Source organism: Carettochelys insculpta, chromosome 30, assembly GCF_033958435.1.
Source record: "Carettochelys insculpta isolate YL-2023 chromosome 30, ASM3395843v1, whole genome shotgun sequence".
Taxonomy (NCBI): domain Eukaryota; kingdom Metazoa; phylum Chordata; order Testudines; family Carettochelyidae; genus Carettochelys; species Carettochelys insculpta.
This window is the reverse complement of record NC_134166.1, coordinates 3051396-3075516: the sequence shown is the minus strand read 5'-3', so window position 1 is coordinate 3075516 and position 24121 is coordinate 3051396. Positions and strand designations below refer to the sequence as shown.

Sequence of the window (24121 nt, the reverse complement as noted above, 5' to 3'; positions counted from 1 at the left end):
TAAGTTTCTAGTCTCTTGGTTGCAGAGAAAAGACTGAAAACCTGAGTCAAATGATGCGAAGGGCAGAAACAAACTCAGTGATGGCTTTTGCTTTTTTGTTTGATTTTATTACTAAAATCTCCTGATTTATAAGCCAGGCTCACAGCTTTGAGCAGCCTGATTTACAGTGCTCAGTTGACAAGTCATTTTTACGTGGTTTGTGCTGTCTGCTCATGGTATGTTATGAGTTTGTGGAAGTGCCAGCTTGGAGTTAGTGGTTGGTTTTACAGATTAGCGGACTTCTGTAGTCTGTGAGCTCACTGTGGCAGGACAATTGCGAAGGTGACAGAAAGCTGTTAGCTCTGGGGAACACAGCTTCCTCATGGTCATTTCTCTGCTTTTCAGGAACGGAACTGGGTGGATTTTGCATCTGAGCACTCTTGGCTGTGTTTTTGCTGTGTATAAATTAGCTAGCCAGCTATAGGTCTGTAGACATTGCATGATACATCTCGACAAGCTGCTGGAGAGCTGTGCAGTCAGGCATTAAGCAGCGTGACTCTATATACTTTGAATACTTTCCACCCTACAGAAAAAAAAGAGAGAAGACACAACAGACCAATAACAGGAAACATGCGTGGCTCCATAAGAACGTTTTCATCTTTTTGCAGACACCTGGTCTGTAGATTGTCTCAGCAGCAGGCAGACCAATAACTACTACTAAATTTACTGCGAGCGAAGCTTCATGCGTCGAGAGATGGACTGCAGTGCCTACCTTTTTCTGGTCCTTTTTTTTTGCTGTGCTGGGGGTATGTATGTTTTCCTCTGGTTGAAAGACTTGGTGCAAATTGATTTGGGGTGGCGGGCGGGAAAGCTACTCAGATCCATATGTGGCAACTGCTTTGATCCTTCAAGAGACATGTGCCACTGTGCTTTGTAGCCAGAATCCAAATCTGCACTCCAAAGAGATACAACTTTCGACTTAGAGTGTATAGACGGCATTGTTGTGCTATGTGGATGCTCACTAGGCTGGGGAGGGGATGTGAATCCTGATAGAGCCGTATGTCTGCAGCAAGGAATCATTTTACAATGTCTGTTAGAGCTGGGTGAATGACTTGTAACAAATGGTTCTCTGACCATTGGCAGATTAACATAAGGGCAAAGGGGGCAGTTGCCCCAGGGCTCCATAGCTCTGTTTTGTTTAAGCTATTAGCTTTAATGGAACAAAAGCAATGTGTACTGTCATTCTGATTTTGAAATCGTCATTTTATTATGCAGGATGAGTAATATGCACAAATAGATTTTAAAGCATCAATAATGTTAGATCAATATTTTAATATATGGGGCCCCGATGACTGTGTTGTCCCTGGACTCCACCTGGTCTCAAGCCACCCCTGCCATTACTTGGCAAGTTGTCCTGTTGACTTCAATAGGGTGTAGGATATGCCTAGCAGAACCTGCCATGTACTGATCTGCAGGGAGCCTCAGCCCCGCTGGTCCCAGTCACTGGCTGGGGTTCTGAGAGGCTACCACAACCATTCACTGAGTGAAGGTAGCCAGGGGAAGATTGAGGCTGGCTGTCAGGTGCAGTTTACAAATGGTGAGCTCTGTCTGTCTGTCCAGCTGCTGACCGTGGCGGCAGCTCCAGAGCTTACATCACCTCAAATGGGTTGGCTCAAAGTGCTAGACGGGGATTGTGTTCAAACCTCCGGGGGACGGTTAGTAGGAACCAAGCCTGCATTGTCTGGCGTGATGGATGAAACTACCCTAATCCCGCAGGTCTTCGCTAGCTCGGATCTCTGTGTGGAGAAGATTGTTCTTTTCAGGGTGTGGAGCTGGCTACGCTGGCTGCTATGCGTCCATGGACGCACACACCATGTCTTGCTGCGAGGAGGATGTGCCTAAGAGTTAGAGCGCTTGGAAGTCAGCCGTGCTGGGACCTGATCCCAGTGCCTAGTAGGTAAAGGAGGGAAGAGTGAAGACAAGACCCCTGGGGGCAGGAGCTGCTTCTGTCATTCAAGGCAGGCAATAACAACTGTTACAAGTGAAAATTAATAAATCTCTCATATTATTGGAGAATTGTTTAAAGAGAAAGCGACAGCAAGCGCGCAAGCTGCGCGCAGCAGCAGGTGCCTGACATCAAACAAAGGAAAGGGAACTGCAGCTGCGGTTGTTTCTTGCTCTGTAACTTTGTTATGATGCCTCCATCTGTCTCAGACAGGGCTCTCTGCGCATGACGCTTTACACACCAGAGCTCCTTCCATTCCAGGCTCTCTCAACCCTTCCGAGGCATTAAGCCCGCACCAGCCCCTTGGGAGGGCAGTCAGATATGTGACCCCCACGTCACGGATGTGAAGGAAGGGGAAGGCTGACAGAATTCCCATAATTACGCTTCAAGGCAGCCCCAGGTGGACATAGGACCACTGGAGTCCCAGCCCTCTAACCAGTACCTTGGCCACCAGCTGAGAGCCACCTATCAGAGTCCAGACTCCTACGCTCCTGTTCTAACCCTGGGGCAACACTACCCATGTCCAAGATACCCTCTGCTGCAGGTGCTGCAATAAGGGGAGGCAGAATGAGGTGAGTGAGAGGAAAAGATCATGAGGCAGCCTCAGCTAGGAATTTCTCACTGGTTGTTTTGGCTCAGAACTTGCTCCATATCCAGTACATACTTGCTGCCACTTCCCCCTGGGGTTTTCCTGTCGCAGGGCCATACCAAAAAGTCCCACATGGCTTGAGAGCTGCTTTAGACTCAATACTCAACTAGGATCTCATCATGGCCTCTCTCAGGAATGCTGCTGGCTCTGGACTTTAGTCAGGTTTGAACCTGGATTCTGTCCTATGCGGTTTTGTCTGTTGTCGTATTAGACAGCTGCTTCACAGGGGACGTGGCCTCTGTTTGGGAACTCATCCTTGGCAGAGGGATTTTCAAGATGACCTAACAGGGCTTTCCCACAGAGCTCCAAACACAAAAACCCGTAAACACTGTGTGGTCCCTAGCCAGTGACCACACAGCAAATACCCTGCTGGAAGATGCCTGTATAACAGCAATATGCAGTAGGAGTGCACGAGAATGCAGGCGGAGACTTAATTCAGGGCCTCTAAGTGCTGACCCTCGTTTGCACTCCGGGCTATCAATATACATGAAAAGCAAATCCAGCCTCTGGTCCTGCCACCTCCTGGGAACACATGGCTACCTGCGAGGCCATCAGTTTAGGGATGATCGGTACCATTTACTGAAGTGGTACAACTCTGGGTGAGTCATTGTGTGTTTGCCAGCTAAACTGGATGTTTGGGGCAAACCCCCTCCTCCTTTCGTGGAAATAATTTATAGGAAAGAGCGGGCAGTCCAACCAGTTGTCTTCTCTTCCACTTTGACAACAGCTACAACAACAGGCAACGCTAAAGTTTCTTACAAAAACAAAGCTTTGGTAATCACTGGGACAGGTGAATATGACTCATTGTATCCTAGCTAATGGGTGGCAAAGGGTTCTCAGGGACTTCCCCTGACTAAGGCAGGCTGGCAATGCTTTCACAATGGTGTCACCAGGAGATTTTTCATTGCTCCCAACCTACGTATCTGCGCACACACTATCATACACCTGTATACGTGTGCGCACGTGGAGATACCGCCAAAGCCTGAATGCAAAGCTGAGCCCTGCATACCCCATTTTACTTCCTTTCCAAGTCAAAAGGAGGCTTGAAATTGCTTCAACAGCCTTTTCTGGAGGCGGGAGGGTCTTCCTCTACGCATTGTCTGAGCCCTGAATGTTCAGCCTTACAGCACCCCGATGCAAAGGAGTTTGTGACCCTTCTCTCACAGATGGGGGCCTGATATTTGCAAACAGCTGCTCAGCACTCTGGAACAATGACCAGAAGAAGCTGCTCAAGATCGTCTTGTTCAACAGGCCATTCACTTACACCTGCTAACTCCTGAACTGGACCCCAAAACTTGTTTGGCCACAGGATTTCTTGCACACAGGCCTCTAGCCTGCATGCGAGACATTGAGAGGAAACCCCTGCTTTGTTCCAGTGGTCAATCGCTCTCCCTGTTCAAAAGCTGGGCCTGATTTCTAAAGTTGGGCTATCAAAATCATGAGCCACATTTGCTAACCTTAGCTGGGGAAACCAAGCACTAGAGCCATATGGAAAGCCAGGCAGAGAATAGATGGCAGAGGCAGAAAGTGCATGTGGCTTTCTTCATCGGCAGCCTATTGCCTCAAGCACAAGAGGATCTTTTTCTCTGTTCCTTCATTTGATCCCTGCTGCATTCAGTCGGCCCTGAGATTTCATTGTGAGCAGTTTGCCGCGCTCGAGAGCTGAGTCCAAACTAGCGGAAAGGGATTCCAGCTGTGCGTCCCCCACCTGACCCGCAGTCTAACAGACCTCTCGTGGAGGAGATTTCCCTGTGACGCTCTGTCCAAGTTTCCCCTTGCACAATTTCAGCTCATTCCTCCTGGGCCTGGCCCCTGGAACACTTCCCCTCTTGCCAAATAATTATAGACAGTGACCTGCTTCCGGACACCCTTTGCTAGGGTGGACTCAAGACCTCCTCACTGATGAATGGCTGCAGCCTCTCAGATACTTTGGTTACATTGCCTGTCAAGGTTCCATTTAGGGCAAATGACCAAATCCATCATGCAAGCATGTAAAAGAGCAGTGGCTTTTCCAGCTGCAGACTGCAGGACCTTGGAGGTCTGCAGGCTGCACCTAAGATTTCTAGGGGGTTCTGCACCTCTGTTTGAAATGTTTTAGGGGATCTCAAAGGAAAACAAGCTTGAAAGCCACTTCCCTGTGGGGTCATAAGCACGTGGGTTGAAGGTGCTCTGGGCAGGCTGTGCTGTGGAATCACCCTTCCCAACAGATCATTGATTAAAACAACTGACTCTGCCTTCATTAAACTTTTCTCAACTCTCCACAGATCTAGACCCTTGCCACAGTCATTTTTTCCCCTCTGAAATCATTCAGATTGGTCATCACTTTCCTGAGTGCCACAGTTCCCAGAAAAGAGTACAGTAATCTAACACCCCTCCCACCTCCAGGGACTGTCACCTTCAGAGTGGAGTCGTGCTCAGAACTGCTTTGAGTCAAGCAAAGACTTTCCCCTTTATCCTACGCTCCAGGTTTCTGGCGGGGTCTGAACATTCAGAGGCCTTTGAAACAGGGCAAGAGCCGCTCATCTGGGAAGAGGTTTGATGCTTTCTGGAGTCAGGGTCCTTTTACACTCTCTGCTCTGGCTTTCCAAGGAGGCTTGGTCCTACTCTGTAGTTACGTCGCTGAGCTATTTAATTAGGGCCATGAGTTTTAATTCTACCCATAGAATTAGATCATTACCACCCAGAATAGTTACAGCAGTTCTGGTGTAAGTTATACTGTACCTTACAGTGGGCTAGCTTATTTCCCTTCTTTGTAGGAATAGCTAGCACAACAGAAAGCACCTTTCTTGTGGCATAACTGTGCACACAGTGTGTGTGTGTGTGTGTGTTGCTTTACATAGCCTAGCGTCACATGATACCATTGCTGAGCGTAGACAAGACCTCAGGTGGATGAGCAACTGGCCCAGCTTGTTTTTCTCATTCCATGAAAGTGAATTGTTTAAACTGAATGGAATTATGGTGCCTTGGCCCTTATGCTATTCTGCCACTGCATGTGTTGTGATTGTTCCAGTTTTTAACCTACTGAACTAAGGCCAGACCATCCGCTGAATTCATATGCCATTTTTTTGCACGGACGGGCTGGCGTGTTCTTTAAGTGAGCCACTTGGGCCTGGCGGATATTGTGATGGTGCTAGTTTCATCCCACCAAGAGGTCTCATTAATGCAAATCAGTAGGTAAGCCTGCCTCACATGGTCCTTTTGGCATCATGCAACATCTGTATACTGTGCGCCTTCTGGTGTGGGGATAAACAGCTGCAAAGGCAGCCACGTAATGCTGAGGCAAGCAGAATACAGGCATGTCTAAACCTTGAGGTATATGCCCTGTGAGTTCACTACATGGTTGAACTGGACCTCTCACGCCTGCGCTGGGACTTGTAGCAGGGCAGTGTCCTGCCACCTTCACTTTACTGGAAGCTTTCATAACCATGCCCCAAAGCGGATGCAGCTCACTTTTTTGCTGTGGCATCTGGCTATCCCTGCTTACACAGCGCTCAGTGGAGGTGCAGCCTTCAGCTTGACTGTGGCTGCAATCTGTCCAGTGCCAGGGCTGGTTTTTCATGGTTCCTTCTTGGGAGCTGAGAACTTCAGAGAGGCACAATTTGTCCCATTTTCTCTTTCCATAGCAGTGCCCTCATCCGCCTTTGGCCCCCATCTACTGGGCAGCACTGGCTGGTGTGAGGGTGGGGTAGAGCCAAGCCCGCACTTCTCCCCACCCACTTTTGTTACACCCCCTTGTGCACAAATAACCGCCCACAGTTATATGGTCAGGTGATGAAGTGGGTCTTTGCCCATGAAAGCTTATGCTCCTAAATATCTGTTAGTCTATAAGGAGCCACAGGACTTCTTGTTTTTGAAGACACTGACTAACTCTGCTACCCCTCTGATACTTGTCTGAAGACAGGGTCCTGAGCTAGATGGGCTTCGGTCTGACCCCATGTGGCTGTTCATATGGAGCAGCAGTGGAGCCCAAAACACAAACACATCCCTTGTAATAGGAACAGGGCTTCCTAGTTAGTGGTGCTCAGCAAGCAAATGGCAAACCAAAGAGCTCCAGAATATCCAACTTTTTAAACCTCTGGGGCTGTTTTGAGATCGGACTTGTGTGTTTTGAACTCTTGGGGAGGATGACATGGCCTACATAACCTCTGACACACCAGCTCGTGTCCGTGCTAACTCTGTCGCATTGCTCCTTGTAGGCATGGGCTCTGAGGTGACCGCAACAGTCTATGGAAGCCTGGGGAATCCAACCATGTTGAATATAACACCTGAATTTCAGAATCTTACCACACGATACAGAGAAGCTGTGTGGAAACTAGGTCCAGCGGTTCAACAGAAGAGGGGAGTTCTCATCAGGTGCACTACAGACACCTGCACAAACTACATGCCGCAGCGGGTCAAGTTTCATTCTGAGACCTTCTCCTTGGAAATACTGGTGACCCAGAGAGTGGACGCAGAGCACTATGAATACACAGTGAACAAGGGCCACGAGGAAGTTTCTCTGCATTTCCGTGTGGAAGTGTATGGTAATAAGCACAGCATTTGTAGGGCAGTTTGGGGAACGGTACTGGAGCCCAATTGCTGGTCCAGCTCTGGAGCTGGTCAGTTCCTAGGGGAAAAGGCTATGGGTGTGGTGAAATGGTACGTGGTTTCAGTTTTTCCAGCCTCAGCCAGCAGGAGGTGCTGGAGGGAGCAGAACAAGAATGCTGGCTGGGGAAGAGCTCCTACCTGTTCCAATCCCAGCCAGGGTTCCCTCTATTTTACTCCATCCAGGGGTGGAATAAATGTTCTGGGCTCTGAGGCATGTGTGGATGTGCACCACCCATACAAACACAGGCTGCCAGCTGTGGGCGCTCTGCTAATCATCTGGGCATCACCTGAGTCTTTCCTGGGTGGTCTTCCAAGTGCTCAGCTTACAGGGAACTCTGGTCCCAGCCTCTCCCTGCAAGGAGTGTTGCTGAAACCCTGGCATTCACCCCTTCTAGCAGCCACAGCACCTGTCAGACCCCCTCCAGCACCCAATGGCCCACAGACCCTTTGGCACCTGCACGCCTACCTAGCACAGCCAGACACCCTCCTTTCCACCTGCTGTAGACACTCTAGCACTCAAGAGAGAGTGCCCATATTTTGCACAGCCTTGCTTGGGGTGCATAATCGGATGTTCATCGACATATGCAAAGTATCTTGTGTAAGAAAATGAGCTCATGGCAGAATTTGCACAAAACACCCCTCATGGAATTGCACCAAACTCTGCAGCCAGGGACGCCATTAGAGCCTAGAGCAGGAGTGGGTAGTAATTCCCACAGAGGGAACACTCCACAAATTTTGGTACTGGTCCTCGGCCAGTTCTGGGCCCCCCTGGATGGGACAGGGCCTTGGGCAGAAGGGGTGGGGGTGTGGGCTGCAGAGAGACACAGAGAATGTGTGACTGTGAAAGAGGAATTCTGTGTGTGAGACACGCATAATTTGTGACACAGATTGAGTCTGTGCAGTAGTGAATATGTGACAATGACTGTGTTTGTGTGTATGGCACAGACAGGCTGTGTGCAACTGTGACAGAAGGTGTGTGCGCTGGCTTCTGCTGGGCAAGTTTCTCCTCTGTCTCTAAGGGAAATCTGTCCTGCTCTGTGTTCTCCTCCCTCCTCTGCTGTGCACTCCTGAAACAAGGAGAAGTCCTGTGGCACATTATAGACTAACAGATTTGTTTTTTTGGAGCATGAGCTTTCGTGGGCAAAGACCCGCTTCATGAGATGCATCAGATTGTCAGAGGTGGGTATTTGTCCAAGAAAGCTCACGCTCCAGAAAATCTGTTTGTCTGTAACGTACCACAGGACTTCTTGTTGATTTTTGCAGATACAGACTAACATAGCTACCCCTCTGATCTCTGCACTCCTGAGTGAGTCGCTTACCATCCAGGTGTCAGACTGGAACAGCTCTGCTGTATGTCTCCCTCACTCCGATCCTGGCTCTGCAGAGATGGGGTACAGGGGCAGGGGAATACCCTGACCTCAGCACTACCCTGTCCCCTGCACCCCTCTGCACAGTGACCAGCAGAATCCTAGGAGCAACTCAGCTGCAGACGGAACAAGGTGGGGAGGGGGGCAGCTGAACACAAGCCGCTGGCTGTAAGGGTGCACGCTCTGCTCATCAGCTGGATGGGCTGCAGACAAATGATAGGCAGGCCAGATCCAGCCCCCAGGGCTGATTTTGCCCACCTCTGGTCTAAAGCTTCCTGCTGAAGCTGATGATGTTGGTATCTAAACACCCTGGAGACGGTGTGAACTAGACTGGTGCTGTCCCAGCACCTATTGGCTTTTCTGGGCGCCAGATCAGGCCGGCAGCATTTCGCCCAGGGCTGTCAGTTCCATCCTTCCCCAGGTAATCAGCCCCTCTCCTCTCCCCATCGCTCCCTACAGAGCAGGTTTCCGTCCCCCGCATCCAGGTGGTCAGCAGGACCCCAGGCAACGAGAGCTGCACCGTGACCCTGGGCTGCGGGGTGGAGCATGGGGACAATGTGACGTACACCTGGAACTGCAGCGAGGGCAGAGACTCCTACAATGGCAGCTTCCTGCACCTTTCCCTCACGCCGGAGAAGAGCCGCTTCCATTGCACGTGCAACACCAGCAACCAAGTCAGCTGGCAAGTCGCCCACTTCATCTCCTCAGTGGAGTGTGGCAACACGACAGACGGTGAGTGGTGCTGGAGGAGAGGGGGCAAATCTCCTCTTACAGCCTGGTGGGAGCTTGGATGGTGGCTGCGTGGGCTCCCGGGTTTGGGATTAGGGCCCAGATCTGCAACTGGTGTGGATTAGCTGTACCTTGCCTTGGGCTGATCCATCTCCACCCTCAGAAGCAGGGATGGGCCCAGGTCTGTGAGCTGAGCACTGAGTCTAGGCCCAATCAGCCTAGTTGAAACTCACCGGCTCCTCCCACAGCTTGGCTCCGAAGGAAGCACTGGGACTAGAGTTCCCTGTAAGATGAGCACGTGGGTGGCCACCCAGAAGAGTTTCAGGGGCCCCAGAGAGGATTGGCAGAGCACCCATTGCCTGTTTCTATGGATGGTGCACATCTGCGCATGCCTTGGCATACATAAAATTTATTCTGCACAGGGATGGAAATAATTAGAAGGAACATTGATTGGGATTAAGAGGGCCATATTCTCAGCAGGTGCAAATCAGCCTCACGCCGTTGAAATCAACAGGCCTGACTTGCCGCTGGCATATGCCAGGGTAAAGCAGGACTCACTCGCAGGGCCCATTTCAGCAGGGTGTTCAGTGCTCCGAGTCAGGGGCCACGCCTAGTGGTCCCACAACCCCCAAAACTACAACCTCCTATTTCTGAACTCCACATCCTGGCAGCTGATCTACTCACTATTTACCCCTAGCCCAATGCCTGGACTGGAGTTTCCTGGGGGGCTGAATACTTAGGGGCTGAGTTACACCTAGATCCTTTTTACACCACTCTGGCTGCATAAATGCAGGGGCATTAATGTAAATAAAAATCCCATGTCTGGTTTCATGGTCACTTGGTTTTCAGAACTAACCACACCCCACAGCCCCACTGGTAGGGTAAAGCCAAACGCTGCTTAGAAATCACACCTAGACTGTAAACCCTCCGTGGGAACTTCCTCTGCAGTCACCTGGGACATAGAGGTCTCGCTCTGTCTCTCTTTGGGGCTTTTCTGACACCGGGGAAGTTTCATGGGGTGTTTTAATGAGAAGTTTAAACTTCAAGCTGGGGCATTTTTCTCTTTTACGTCTCCACTCATTGAATTGACATAGCCAGAGGCTGCAAAGACGCAGATTTCTACCCTGGCTGACCTGTGTTGAAGGGGAACATCCCCTTGGGATCAACTGGAATGGGCTCTTTCCAAATATAGACCGTATGACCACCCTGCTGCAAAAGTAACTAGAGCACTGAGGCTGGGAGCAGAACCGGTGTACACGTAACAAAGAGACCACAAGGAGTCTTCACTTGATTCTCCTGCACCCCAGGGCCTCTCTACACCTCCTGGTAAAGGGAGCTTGGTGTGAGTGCGACTCAGCTCCAGCATCGTTGAACTCTAGCGTGCTGAACCCCATTGTCATTGCACTCCCCTATTTGACCTGCTGTCTCTTATGTTCTGTGTAGGTTGGAAGCTCTTTGGGGATAGGACAGTTCCTTTGTTCTGTGCTGCTACAGCCTCTAGTGCCTGAAAGGTCTGGTCCACGATGGGGCTCCGAGACACTGCCATACACCACCCACAGCTGTCAATAACAAGAGCTTAGCACCCTTCAAGGCAACAGCTGTTGTGGTGTAATGCCAGCATGGGCTCGGCAAGCCCTGGCTGTGCCAACAGCAGGGATGGAGAACCAGAGTGGTTATCAGGTGATGCCCCCACCCCTTGGGTGCCCCCTCGTGCCTAGACAGGGCATTACAGGAATCTTCGTCTCTTCTGTCCTCCCAACTCCTTGTCCCTGAAATAGCAAGTTCCAGCGGCTGCACCCTTCCACTTTCTCCTCAGCGTCTTCCGTGGCCGGGCCCTCTGGCCAAGTCGCACCTCATGCCGCTTGTGGAGTCGCTAAAGCTCCAACATAAAGTTCACAGACAATCAATGTCCACCTCTCTGTGGGGCTTGAGGGGTCTCCTCAGCTTCCAGGCCTGGTGGAAGTTCTCTGGATCTGCTTCCTCCTCAGCAGCATCCTCCCCTACGCCCCTTCACAGGGCCCCGTCCCAGCCCTCTGAGCGTTCTCTGCTCCTGGTAGGGCCTGTGTTTGGGCTCCCCTGCCCCAACAGGAGCCCCCTCTACATTACACCCTGTGGGTACCTCAGCCTGGCCTCTGGCAGCTCCTCCCAAAAGAGAACTTTCCTCTGCCTCTTCCAGGACTCTGCTTCCCCCCTTGTGTTGTGTTGCCAGACTCATTCACCATGTGAGCTCAGGTAACTAATTAACCCAGCTCATCAGGGAGGCTGAGGAACAGCAAGTGAATTCGGGTTGGCTTTTTAAAGGTGTTTAGGTGCCCCACTGACACTGGATGCAGAAACACTTTACCAAGCTGGCTCCTGGTGACTTTTGAAGGTCAGGGAGACTTAGTCTCTTAAGGCTCAGAGACTCGAAGCTAGTTTGGTTCCTAACTCCCTTTGACACCCACAGGAGTTAAGTGCCCAAAGGCCTTTACGGATCTGGGCGGTGAGAAACTTTTGAGAATGTCACTTTGCTACCTCTGAAAAGTTTCCCTTGACTTAGGAAAACGAGAGCCGGCTTCTCTCTAAGCACATGAGTAGTCCTGGTGTTGACTACGGACCTGAGACTCCCTTGGATACTGAAGTCTGTGTGCCAGTCTGGTAGTGTGAAGGGTTTATAACCAATTCCCCTTTACTCTGCCAAAGCGAGTCCCAGCAAGGCTATTTACACACTTAAAGCGAAGCGTGGATCAGGGCCTTGCACATTCTGCTGATGCAGCATTTCCTGTGTTTTCTGTCTGTTGTGCACAAAGATAATCATCCGCGATTAAAGCAATAAATGGAGCAGCGACTTGATCTGAAAGCCACACGAACCTTTGTTCTTGTTTAACCCACGTCTCTCCCCCTTGCCACCCCAGAACAGAGGGTCATGTGCAGGGACAAGGTAGTGAATCTCCTCTTTCTTTATTTTCCAGGCTTGGATGAGAAGTTCTTGGTAAAATGCATAGTACCAGTAGCCCTTGTGGTTCTGATCTGTGCCGCAGGAGTTGTCATATTCACCCTAATACACAAAGGTAGGTTTTTCAAAGCACTGTGATTTGATTATCGTCTTAGACCATGTCTCCAGTACAACACTGTCACCCTAACGTCTTTCAACATACAGTCACCACGTTAGTTACAGCACTTGTGCAGTTGCGTACTGCAGTGTCAGCCCAGGACATTGTGGGGAAGATAGATCCTGAGAGCCAGCAAGGGTCTGTGTCAAGCAATGCAGCATCTACACTGACACCACATCTTCCTGACTACAGTGACTCTGATGCTACACTGGCGGTCCCTCTGATATTTTCCACCCATGGGTGGAATACATTTTGTTATTTGCACCGAGGCATATGTGGATGTGCACCACCCATAGAAATACAGGCTGCCGGCTTCAGGTGCTCTGTTAATCAGCTGGGTGGCACCTGAATCTCTCCTGGGTGGCCGTCCAAGGGCTCAGCTTACAGGGAACATGACTCTACACCAAAATTAAGCATAGGCATTTCCATAGTTGGGTCTACATAAACTGCTGTGCACTGATCTAACTTTGTAGCACAGGTCTCAGTGCTGCTCAGTGCATAGTTTTGGTACCATATATAATGCTTCCAGTTTGGGATGTCATTATTTATACCAGTACAGGTTGAACCTCTCTAGTCCAGCACCATCAGGACCTGACCGGTGCCAAATCAAGAAGTTGCCAGACCAAGGGAGATCAATATTGACTAGCACATGACCAACATTTCCACCGCTTGCTGGGCTCTTAGAAGATGTTTAGGGGTAAATTACAGCTAAATAACAGCACAGAACACTGAGAGCCAGGACTGGTGGCTGGAAAGAAACTTTGTGGGACCATGGGGAAACTTGGCCTCACTCATGTTAAGTGATTGTCTAGCTAAACTAAAATCATGCTGGATTACGGATGTTGCTGGATGAGAGGGTGCCGGAGTAGAGAGGTTCAACCTGTACAATTCTAACGTACCAGTATAAAAGTTTCTTTGTATAGCTATTTTCCTTTCTATCCGGGAATAAGCACCTTTCCTCTTGCCATAACTCCAGGGAGCTTGTAACACTTTCGCCAGTAGAGTTAAAGCAGTATGACATTTGTGTTTGGATGAGAATACAGGGTGAATTTAGTTTTTGTGCAAGGGGCCAGTACGCAGCCCATGCACCACTTAGGCCCTCCTTCATTTCACTGTGGAACTCATTGCCACAAGATGTCATTGAAGCCAAAAATTTAGCAGCAGTCCAAGAGGGGTTGGACGCAGTGTTTCCTGTAAGCTGAGTGCTTGGGTGGCCGCCCAGGAGAGACCCATTTGCAACCCAGCTGATTAGCAGAGTGTCTAGAGCTACGGGCAGCTTGTGTTTCGCAGGGAGGAGGGATTGCTCAGTCATTTGAGCATTGACCTCGTAAACCCAGGGCTGTGAGCTCAGTCTTTGAGGGGGCCATTAAAGGATGTGGGGCAAATAGATAAAAAAGGGATAGTGCTTGCTCTTGCCAAGTAGGCAGGGGCTGGACTTGATGACCTCTAAAGGTCCCTTCCAGATCTATGCAATGTGTATCGCATTATATGTATTGGTGGTGCACATCCATACATGCGCTGGTGCACAAAACAAAATTTATTCACCCCTGGATTGGAAAAAATGAGGGGGCACTGGTTAGACATGTACACAGATAATGGGAAAATCTAGTTTTGTCTATGTACTTACCTGGCCCCATCACTGTAGTAGCTGAGCTCCTCACAATTGTTAATACTGTCATCCTCCCCTCCCTAGGAGGTAGGGAAGTGCTATAATTTTATACCTAGGAATCTGAGGTAGGAAGAGATGGTGGTCAGGCTTACACTGGAAGAGCTTTGAAGGCATATAGCTATCCAAGTCCTGCTACCAAAATTTGCTTTTCCTTCACTTGCATAGATTGGTTCTCTGTACAAAAGAAGTACTTTTTTTCTGTTGTAATTGCACCTACACTAGGGCTTGTGCTGGTATTAAAGTCTTTAAAGAAAATCACAACCTTAACTATGTGTGTTCATGTCAGCAAAAGGTTCTTGGCAACTGCTGCTTGGCCACTGCCAGGCATGGGAAAGTGGGTCAAGCAGACCCTGTGCCTGACAGCCAGGAAAAGGCTCAGTGCGTAGGCTTCGTGCTGCATGAGTAAATTTCACCTGTGTTGAGCATTGAGAGCAGTAGGCTTGGTCTCAAGGGAACCCCAAGTAGGAGTTTATTTTAGTTTTAAAGAGAAGTAGTATTTTCCACTGAGCATACTGAGTTAAGAGACAGGAAGGAAGTTTTAAAAAAAATATAACTACTCAACATCATGTGACTCAAGCAACACTTCATCATATGCCCTTCTGATATGATCTCCTTTCGTGAATTCAGGCTTCTGAGGGATCCTAGCTTAGATAAAACATGATAGGTATCATAGGCACAGCTTAGGTAAATACAAAGACAGGATACAATGACTTCCTCCTTGTGCTGGTCTTTGTGCAGACACTTATATTAGTGCAGTAACAGAGAGAGAGCCATGTTAATCTATATTCTATCAAAACAAAAAAGCAGTCCAGTAGCACTTTAAAGACTAACAAAACAATTTATTAGGGTGTCCCACGAAAGCTCACCACCTAATAAACTACTTTGTTAGTCTTTAAAGTGTTACTGGACTGCTTTTTTGTTTTGATGTTCATGCAATGTGAGTGCAAATCAAAAGTGATTCACACTCCCTTTGCACTGTGCAACTGACTTCACAAAGTGCCAGGCAATGGCGGAGTGTTCTAACAGGTGTACTTTGAGCACCTCATGCATCCATTGTCTTCTGTAGGCAAAGTGCCTGTTTGAACTACATCTCCCATGATGCACAGTTCCCTCCCTTCTTCATGATGGGAACAAGGTCTAGGCAGTCGTGGACAAGGTGCATCATGGGAGATGCAGTCCAACCAGAGTCTCAGACCATGGAGAAAATGGGAGCATAAGTCATCTGGAACTACAACTCCTATGAGGCACTCTGATATCATTTTATTTCTGCCTTTGTCATAAATATTTGCTTCTGAATTTTAACAAATATTGAAATTTTCTGCCCAAAGCAGACACTTTTCATGAAAAATTCATGGTTTTTAGCTGAAACCTTTAAATTTCTGTCAAAAAAGCAGTTTGGATGGAAATTTTTGACCTGTCTTGTCCGTACGACTTTCATGACATGGTGGTATTGAAAGGGAATATGACGAGTATCAAGAGAATGATCTTCCGAGAAAGCATGGGAACTCTTCCCTTAGAGGAAACCAGAATTTCATTAGAACTTTATTCTACAGATGAACGCTTAGACTGCAAGAACTGTGATATATTTACAGCTGGTTTGTCCCATATCTCACGCTAAGAATCTAGATCACAAGGCCAACAAAGTCAGATATATGAGTCTGCTGCCCTAATGAACCTTCCAATTGTTTTTCCAAGCCGACCAAAAAGACCATTCTCAGCTGGAGGAGGAACAGGAATATCGTACAATTTACTCACAAGTCCAGAAGGTGGAGGTGAGTTTGGCTGTTTGTTCTTTGCATGTGACAGAGCTCGGCAGCTTCCCAAAATACGGGGCCTTGAGTGGCTGTCCTGGACTGTCCTATGAGTGGGATGGTTCTGCTTGGACCCGTTCGGGGCACCACCAAAAATTACACGATCCTGGTGCACATGCTTCCTGTGACTCCCTGACCAGCAGGGCTCAGCTAACTACTAAAAGGATGTAACATGTTGGTTCCTTAGCAGCCATCCCAGCTCCATTCCTCCAGTGCAAGACTGCTGGGTTCCCTCCTTCTTGCAAATCACTTTTGCTGGCCAAATTCTGCCCTCCATGGCCCCTGTGCAGCCCTGGTGCTTGCTGCATGAGTGCCCTCTGCCACACCAATTTGGAGCGGTGGCTTGGGGGCCTTGGCCCCGGTGGCACAGGTTGGAATTACACACATGGTTCCGGTGCTGAGGCTGCACTGGAAGGAGTCAGGCTGGTGCAAGGGAACAAACTGCTCCCCTCCCCACCAAGCACAACGTGACTGTCGTGCAGGAGGGGTGGTCAGCGGAGACACTTCCAAGACGCACACAAGCAGAATCTCACCAGCTTCAGCATAAATACTGACCACTTCAGGGAGCAACCGGCCCTCTCACATTTCCTATGGGGAGCAGTTCCTGGCCACTGAACCCTCTGCCTGTCCAACGCTGAGGCTGTTTTCTAGCTCAGTGGCATTTTGACCCATTAACGCCCCAGACTGTGGTTCTGTTGCTAGGCGAGTGCAAACAAGAGGTCGGGCAGTCTTATGAGCAAGACACTCTGTGGCCACTGGGTGTCAATGCAGGCCCATCATTGAATCCATATACGGCAGAGGCCAAATGTCGCACTCTGCGAGCAGGGTCAGGTCAGGTTCCAGTGCTTTTTTGTGACAAAGCCGATGGCTTGGCAGGCAGGCCAAGTGTGAGAAGCAGCCGGTCAGCCCCTGGGGACTTCACCTCTGGGGAGACGGTGTCACACCCAGGGGCAGTCCAGTGAGAAGAGTTTGGTCTCTGGCAGCGTTCCCCATAACACGATTGCTTAGGTGGCTGCTCAGGAGAGATTCAGGGTCCGTCCAGCTGACGAGCAGAGCACCCCCAGCCCGCAGTGTGTGTTTCAGTGGGTGGTGCACATCCACTCATGCCTCGGTGCACGTAATCAAATGTATTCCGCACATGGGTGGAAAATGTTGGAGGGAGCCCTACAGAGCACACAGTCTAACATCCGCCTCAGCTGGCAGAATTTCTCCCAAGCCTTCACGGTTGCAGGTGGCTTCCTGGCCCACTTTGGGCACTGAGCGTGGGCTCGAGGAGGCCATGTGCTGCAGGCGGCATGTACAGCCACCCCCACCTGGGAAGGAAGTGGTGGGCGCCTTCCGCGAAAGGTGCTGGGCTCACAGTTGTCTCTTTGTACAGAAGCAGAAAAGCTGTTGCCCCCTACCCACGGTGGAGAGCGCTGACTGGACCACCATCTACATGTCTGCCACCAGGCTGCCTCCAGACCCCACTCGGGTGAGGACCGGGGTAAGTGCATTTAATTGCTGACCCTTGGAGGAACCCCCTCCTGCAAGGATCCCCTCACCCCTATTGCCTCCAGCACTGCGCTGTAGGAGCAGCTGATGGGCCACAACAATAGACTTGGGGAAAGAGGTCAGGCCGGATCCTCTCTCGGGATCAGCGGAGTTACACCTGGTTTGCATCGGCTACAGGTGCTGGCGAGCGTGTCCAAAGATGTTTGCTCACTGGCACTAGCCCTGTATGGCCTTGAAATGTGGATAACGCAGTAGGAAATGTTTGGAGCAGCGGAGCTGGCTCTGTGGCTGGCAACCCTGCAGCATGGGTGGATGGAGGTGGCTTAGGGGCAGGACGGAGCCAAGGCAGAGGGGCAAGGAATGGGCAGGGCCTTGGGGGAGGTTGGAGCAGAGGCAGGGTCCTGGCTTGTGGGAGCTTCCAGCACTCCTGCTATCTTGAGGTCCAGTCCCTGCTCGCTCTGCCCCTCCTCCCCCTCCCAGATTCCCATTCATAAACTTGATCGTATTCCAGCCTCAAACCTGGCTAGCTGTTTGCCCTCCCCCCTTCCCTCTACCACTACTGGATGACTGCCCCAGAACCTCCCTCTGCTGATGCTTAGAAATGTTCCAGCCTCAGTTTACTCTTGGCCAGCTCATCCCCACTTGCTCTGGGGCCAATATCTTTGTTTCATTACAGTGGTTCTTCTCTCTCCACTGGTGTTCCCCGGCTTCGTGCATGGAGAGCAATGAGATTCCCTTCTCACCCTGCCTTTGCTAGGCTAAATAAGCTGAGCTCTCATAGTCCCCTCTGGAGGGATTGGCCATTCATTCTCCCGCTTCCCCTGGCATCCCTTCTCTGCACCTGCTCCAATTTGAATTAGATGGCAGCAGTAGTAGGCTGTTATCTTGCACTGGGATGCCACATGCACACACATTTTGCCAGCATATTAGACATCACCTTCTTCCTTCAGGGCTGGGAACAAGGCAGGGAACTCTTGAACTCAGCTCCCCTCAATGCTAAAGTGGCTGCAGAGGACACAAGGCTGCAAGGGGGTATTGTCAGCTCTTCAGCTCCTGTGCGTTGCTTGGTTTGCATGCTCACTGTCTGTTCTCACACCATTTTCTTTCCTAGACCCAAGACCCAGAGGTGATGACAGTCTATGCCAGCGTGATGCCCCCGATGAGCTGAGCCCCTCCTTGGTTAGTGTGCCGAATCACAGCTGCTCTGGAGACACTGAAAGATTTTTACCTCATGTCCAGCAGGAAACTCATGTCTCCAGCTGGCTGAACTTTCACCCACGGCCACGCAAAATCCCACTTGGCTCCACGGGCGCAGGATAAAACTCCACCCTGCAATAGCATTTGACACAAGGTGTCTCATCCAAACCAATTCCAAAGGCTGAAAACAAGAGTTTGTAACAGTGGAAGCATCTAAGTGGGGCAAGACATCCACTTTGCTCTTCACTGTGTGTGCGAGGTGCCCAAAGACAACAGTGATGGGTGCCATATAAAACCTCAGGACGGGCCAATAGAGGGACAGGTGCTGGAGAAAGAGGGACATACAGAAAGGCTGCTCCAGCTGACCGGAGCTGAAGAGGAGAAAGTTCTCAAGTCACCTGCAGCCAGATGGTACAATGATTCCACAAGGAATCCAGCTGGTGCTGGAGGACTGGAGCAGAGACCGTGAATCTGTCCATTGCAAGTTCCATGGAGCGCTTTCAAATGTAAAGAGATCTGGATCCCGAGGGCCAGATCCTCAGCTGGTGTAAATCAGTCTAGTTCTGTGCACACCTGTGGAGCTACACAGATTTACATCCTCTGCACTTTTGGCCCCTGTGAATATTGTCCCTATCTCCCCATTGCTGATAAGATAGAAATAGAGTTTCAGTCCCAGAGCAGAAGCAGGCTCCGTGGGGATTCCGCTCTGGATTCAAGGAGGTTTAATTCTGATTTATTTAGCTTCACACTGTGGATCAATTCTCCTCTGCCTGCTTCTGCGTTGCTACAAGGGGGGTGAAGTTCACCGGGCACACAGATCCAGCATGAAGCCTGCGGACCACTTTGAGTTTATTTGGAGGGTTAAGTGAGACTTCATGCAGCAGAATCTCCCAAAGAAGCCACGATTTGCAAGGCACTGTCCCCATTGGCAGTGGGACTTGGACTGGAGTTTAAAACATGAGCCTCAGTCTGGCTGTTGCAAGCTCAGCAACATTGCTGTTTGGGCCAGAACTGCCAGGTGGGAGCAGACAAGTAGATTGCATACTTGGGGCTTGCACGCAGAGTGGAGAACTAGGCACAGAACTGTAGGCCAGAGCAAGGTGCAATTCTGTTAAAATCCGAGCAGTCCTTAGAATTTGTGGGGCCTTACTCAGTACTGTACTATTAAACTCGTGCCTCTGTGCCCGACAGCAGCTGGAGGGATGATCTTTCAGAGCTGTGATTCTACAATCGTCAGCAACACAATAATGAAATATTTTCAAAGCAAATTTTAAACTCCGGTACTGTGGACTAACAGTCAATTCAGAAGTAGACAGCTTATGTCTGGGATCGGCAAATGCCTATTAAATAGGCTTCATTACCACGTGAATGAATCTGTGAAAGAGCCAATATTCTGCCGATAGCCCTGGCCGGCTTTTTCATTTTCAAGTTAACTAGATCCTCTCCAGAGGAAGAATAGCTGCAGAACAGAGCTAGGAAGAGGCAGATGGGTGGATATTAAGACCCAGTGGCGCCCCTAATTTTCAGGTGCCCCACGCAGCTCATCATTCTGCATGTGGGTAAGGACCACCCTGACTGACATCACCACTTCTTGCAAAGTCAGGCTAATTTTTTTTTCCTGAGATTTCATTTTGGAAGAAAATGGGGCAAAGTAGTTCCAGCGCTGTTGAAGCCTCCCGCTCAGAGTTTTTGGAACACCACATTTCAGTTCTTCATTCACACAGGACATTTCATTTTGATTTACTTTCTCATTTTTGCATCAAATATTACAGCGCGTCCCGTATGCGCACTTTAATGCCATGGTTTTAACAAAGCTGAGCTCAAAATGAAATGGCATCAAAGTGAAATGTTCCAGTCAGGCCGGAGCTATTTCAATTCCGAATGAAACTAGAGTTTGAAATCTTGTTGAAGAGCGCTGCCACCTGCCACACAGCTCTAGAACTGTGTAGCCCTTCGGCTGGCCCTCCACACAGATGCGAATTTTATTATAAGAGAACAGGTCCCCATCTAAAGCCCAGAAAATGTCACAGCTGTGGGTAAGCTCTTTGCTGATGTATTTACCTCTCTGCCCTGTGAAAAGGAGTAAGGAGAGTATGATAAAGGACACAGACGTTTTCAAAGGTTCTCCTGTTGCACTAACTTGGGAGCCACATAGTGAAGCAGTCAGAGGGCGGTGGTGATGCATCTCAACTCCTGGGATCCAGTCTTTGCTCTGCCACCAACTCTGTGACCTTGGGTGAGTCACTTTGCATCACTGTGGCTCAGTTTTTCGCACCCTGATCTGTAAAATGGGGATCATGACACTGTCTTACAGCATGGAGGGAGAAGCAGCATTTGTAAATTTGCTTTGGAAACCTCTGAGAACTACCTAATATTATTTGCGCAGCATGAACTCACTGCATGTGGCAGCTAAAGGAAAGGAGTAACCAAGAGACTACATTGATAATAAAGTCCTCCAAAGACAGTGTCAAGGTTTTTATTGCTGGGCTCCACAGGAGAGGACTGAGAAGGCAGCTCCAGCCAGGTTCTTTCACATCTTCAGCTCCCCTTGGCCTTCTTCCCTCTGAAGGTGCTAGCCCGCCACAAGAATCGTTTCCACCCACCAGGCAGCTCAGAGGCTGCAGCCAGAATGCTGAAGTTAGAGCAGTGCTCAGTTTTGTTCTTAGCACAGATGTGGAGCTGCTCCTGGCCACTGTTCTCTGTAAGCTGTGGGTTTGTGCAGCCGCTCAGGAGAGATTCAAATGCTGCCGAGCTGATAAGCAGAGCGCCCACAGCCAGGGTTTGTGTTTCTGTGGGCAGTGCTCTTTTTGTACATGCCTTGTGTACATAAGGATTTATTCGGCACATGGATGGAAACAATTAGAGGGAACATTCATTACTTGGGACACATTTGTAAATACTTACAGCTTGTTTCTTCCCCCCCATAAGCGGATGGAGGTCCTGGGGTGGCTTTGTTCAGATGCTGGGTTGGTGCCTCTCTAGCACTCCCCCTCTAGTGGCAGCTCCTATGCCATGCAGCTGGCTGGGGTTGAAAGTTGAACCTTTTAATTCTTTGAAAGAAATCTACCCTTAAAAAAAAAAAAAGAACAGTAAAGTAGTTGGAACAAAAACCACTTCCAGCACTTTGACATGTTCACAGTTCATCTAAAGCATATGTTAAGCAGGTTTGTTCATAACTACAGCCCTGCACAGATATACAAGCTGTATCACAAAAACGAGCCACAGAGATCTGCATTGACATCAGCTGAGGTGGATACCTGCAGCTATGAAGTGGATATGTGCAATCTGCAAGGTCACTACTCAGAAGCCAGGAAGGGAGCACAGCTGGGCAAGGACTCATACTGGTGTTGTACTGGGCACTCATGCTGTACGTGTTATGAGTTAGTGCTAAGTTTTAGAATGGACTCCCTGAGATGAAGTACAGCAGAATGGAACGGGACTCCCTCACAAGGAGTGCTGCAGAAAGGGATCTAGGGGTCGTAGTGGACCACAAGCTGAGTATGAGTCAACAGTGCGATGCTGTTGCAAAAAAAAAAGCAAACATCATTCCAGGATGTATTAACAGGTGTGTTGTGAGCAAGACACAAGAAGTTATTTTTCCACTTTATTCTGCACTGATTAGGCCTCAGTCAGAGTACTGTGTTCAATGCTGGGCCCCACATTTTAGGAAAGATGTGGAGAAATTGGAGGGGGTCCAGAGAAGAACGACTAAAATGATTAAAGGTTTAGAGCAAGTGAACTGTGAGGGAGGATTGAAAGAACGGAGTTTGTTTAGCTTGGAAAAGTGGAGGCTAAGAGGGGACACGATAGGTGCTTTCAAGTACCTAAAAGGGTGTTACAAGGAGGAGGGAGAAAAATTATTCTCCTTAATTTCTGAAAATAGGACAGGAAGCAATGGCTTAAATTTCAATAAGGAAGGTTAAGGTTGGACACTAGGAAAAAAAATTCGTAAGTGTCAGGGTGGTTAAGCACTGGAATAAATTGCCTAGGTTGGTTGTAGACGCTCCATCATGGGAGACATTGAAAAACAGGTTAGAGAAACCATCTAACAGGAATGATCTAGATGATGCCCAGTTCTGCCATGAGGGCTGGGGACTGGACTTGATGACCTTATAAGGTTCCTGCCAGTTCTAGTGTTCTATGATTCTATAAACCACTCAGAATGAAACTTCCCTTGTAGTCAGAAGGTCATTAAGGGAACCATGTGGGGTAAAGTACCAGAGCTGTGTCCTCAGCTACTATATGAAGGAGGGCTCACATGCTGAGGGCATGTGGTCCTAGTAGATAAGGGATTTCCTGGGTGAAGCCCCTGCAATGGCAGGAAGAGGAATGTGGCATTTACTCTGTGAAATTCCAGAAGATCCCAAGAAAGACTCTGACAAGTCTTCTTGGGACAGGCCAGCAGTGCCTTGGCTGGGCTCTCTGCCAAAGGGAGTTGTGCCTGTGTGTAATCTGGTTTCTCCTCTCTGTTAGGTAAATGGGACTCATAGATAGTGTATATACAAGCAAGTAGCACATCCCTCTCACTGATTTCTGCTCAAAACAGGAGCCCTCCCTGCCAACTCATGCATCTGATGAAGCGGGGCTTTGCCCACGAAAGCTTATGCTCCAAAATATATGTTAGTCTATAAGGTGCCACAGTACTTGTTCTCGAAGATACAGACTAACACGACCACCTCTCTGATACAAAATCTACTATTGTTCATCAAAGGGGCAACAGTATGAGATCAGGATTCCTCTGGAAGTGTTCCTTTAACATGTACTAGGCAGGTGTTTCTCAGCCAGGGCTACATGCGCCCTTGGGGGTACACTGAAGTCTTCCAGGGATATATCAATTCAGATATTTGCCTAGTTTTACAACAGGCTACATAAGAAGTACTAGTACAGTCAATGCAATCTAAAAGTTCATTCAGACAGTGACTTGTTTCTACTGCTTCATATGTCTTCTGTTGCAATGTAAGTCCAATATTTCTATTCCAATTTAGTTATTTGATAATGAGGTGGTTGGAAGTGAGCAAGTTTTCAGCAGTTGTCTTCTGTGAAATTGTTGCATGTTTTTGTAAGTAAGTAGTTTTTAAGTGAGGTGCAACTTGGTTTGTAAAACAAATCTGACTCCTGCCAAGGGTACAGTAATCTGGACAGGTTGGATGACGCTTATTTCAAGACCTCAGATTACTTTAGGACCATGTTTCTCAACTGGTGGTGCACGTACCTTTAGGGGTATGCAAGAGAAGTCTAGGGGGTACGTTATAAAAAAAAAATGTTGAGAATCAATGTACTAGGCCAAATCAGTGCTGCAGGAATATTTTTTAGGGGGTGGGTACGGAAATCCAGCCTCCTTGCTCCTGTACACCTAACGCCCCAGCTGAAACCAGGAGCAAAGCTGCAGTGCAGCTGGGACCAGGATTTCCTCTATTTTTTTCCATCCATGGGTGGAATAAATTTGCTATGTGCACCACCAGTAGAGGCACACACTGCCAGCTGTGGGTGATGTGAGCACTCTGCTAATCAGCTGGGCAGCACCTGAATCTCTCCTGGTGGC

The 24121-nt window shown here is 49.1% G+C and overlaps 1 protein-coding gene across 1 annotated transcript; it reads left to right on the top strand.

Moving 5' to 3' along the window:
• Positions 1-721: 721 nt before the first annotated feature.
• SLAMF1 (signaling lymphocytic activation molecule family member 1) lies at positions 722-18550 on the top strand. Its single transcript, XM_074981419.1, has 7 exons — positions 722-785; positions 6830-7156; positions 9047-9319; positions 12268-12366; positions 15773-15849; positions 17267-17374; positions 18494-18550. The coding sequence occupies exons 1-7, from the start codon at positions 722-724 to the stop codon at positions 18548-18550; spliced, it is 1005 nt and encodes a 334-aa protein (XP_074837520.1).
• Positions 18551-24121: the final 5571 nt, after the last annotated feature.

Excerpts from the sequence above, each read along its gene's own strand:
- SLAMF1 (XM_074981419.1), top strand. The coding sequence starts at position 722 with ATGCGTCGAGAGATGGACTGCAGTGCCTACCTTTTTCTGGTCCTTTTT. Across the intron at positions 786-6,829 it reads TTTTTTTTGCTGTGCTGGGG|GCATGGGCTCTGAGGTGACC; the intron begins GTATGTATGTTT and ends TGCTCCTTGTAG. Across the intron at positions 9,320-12,267 it reads GTGTGGCAACACGACAGACG|GCTTGGATGAGAAGTTCTTG; the intron begins GTGAGTGGTGCT and ends TTTATTTTCCAG.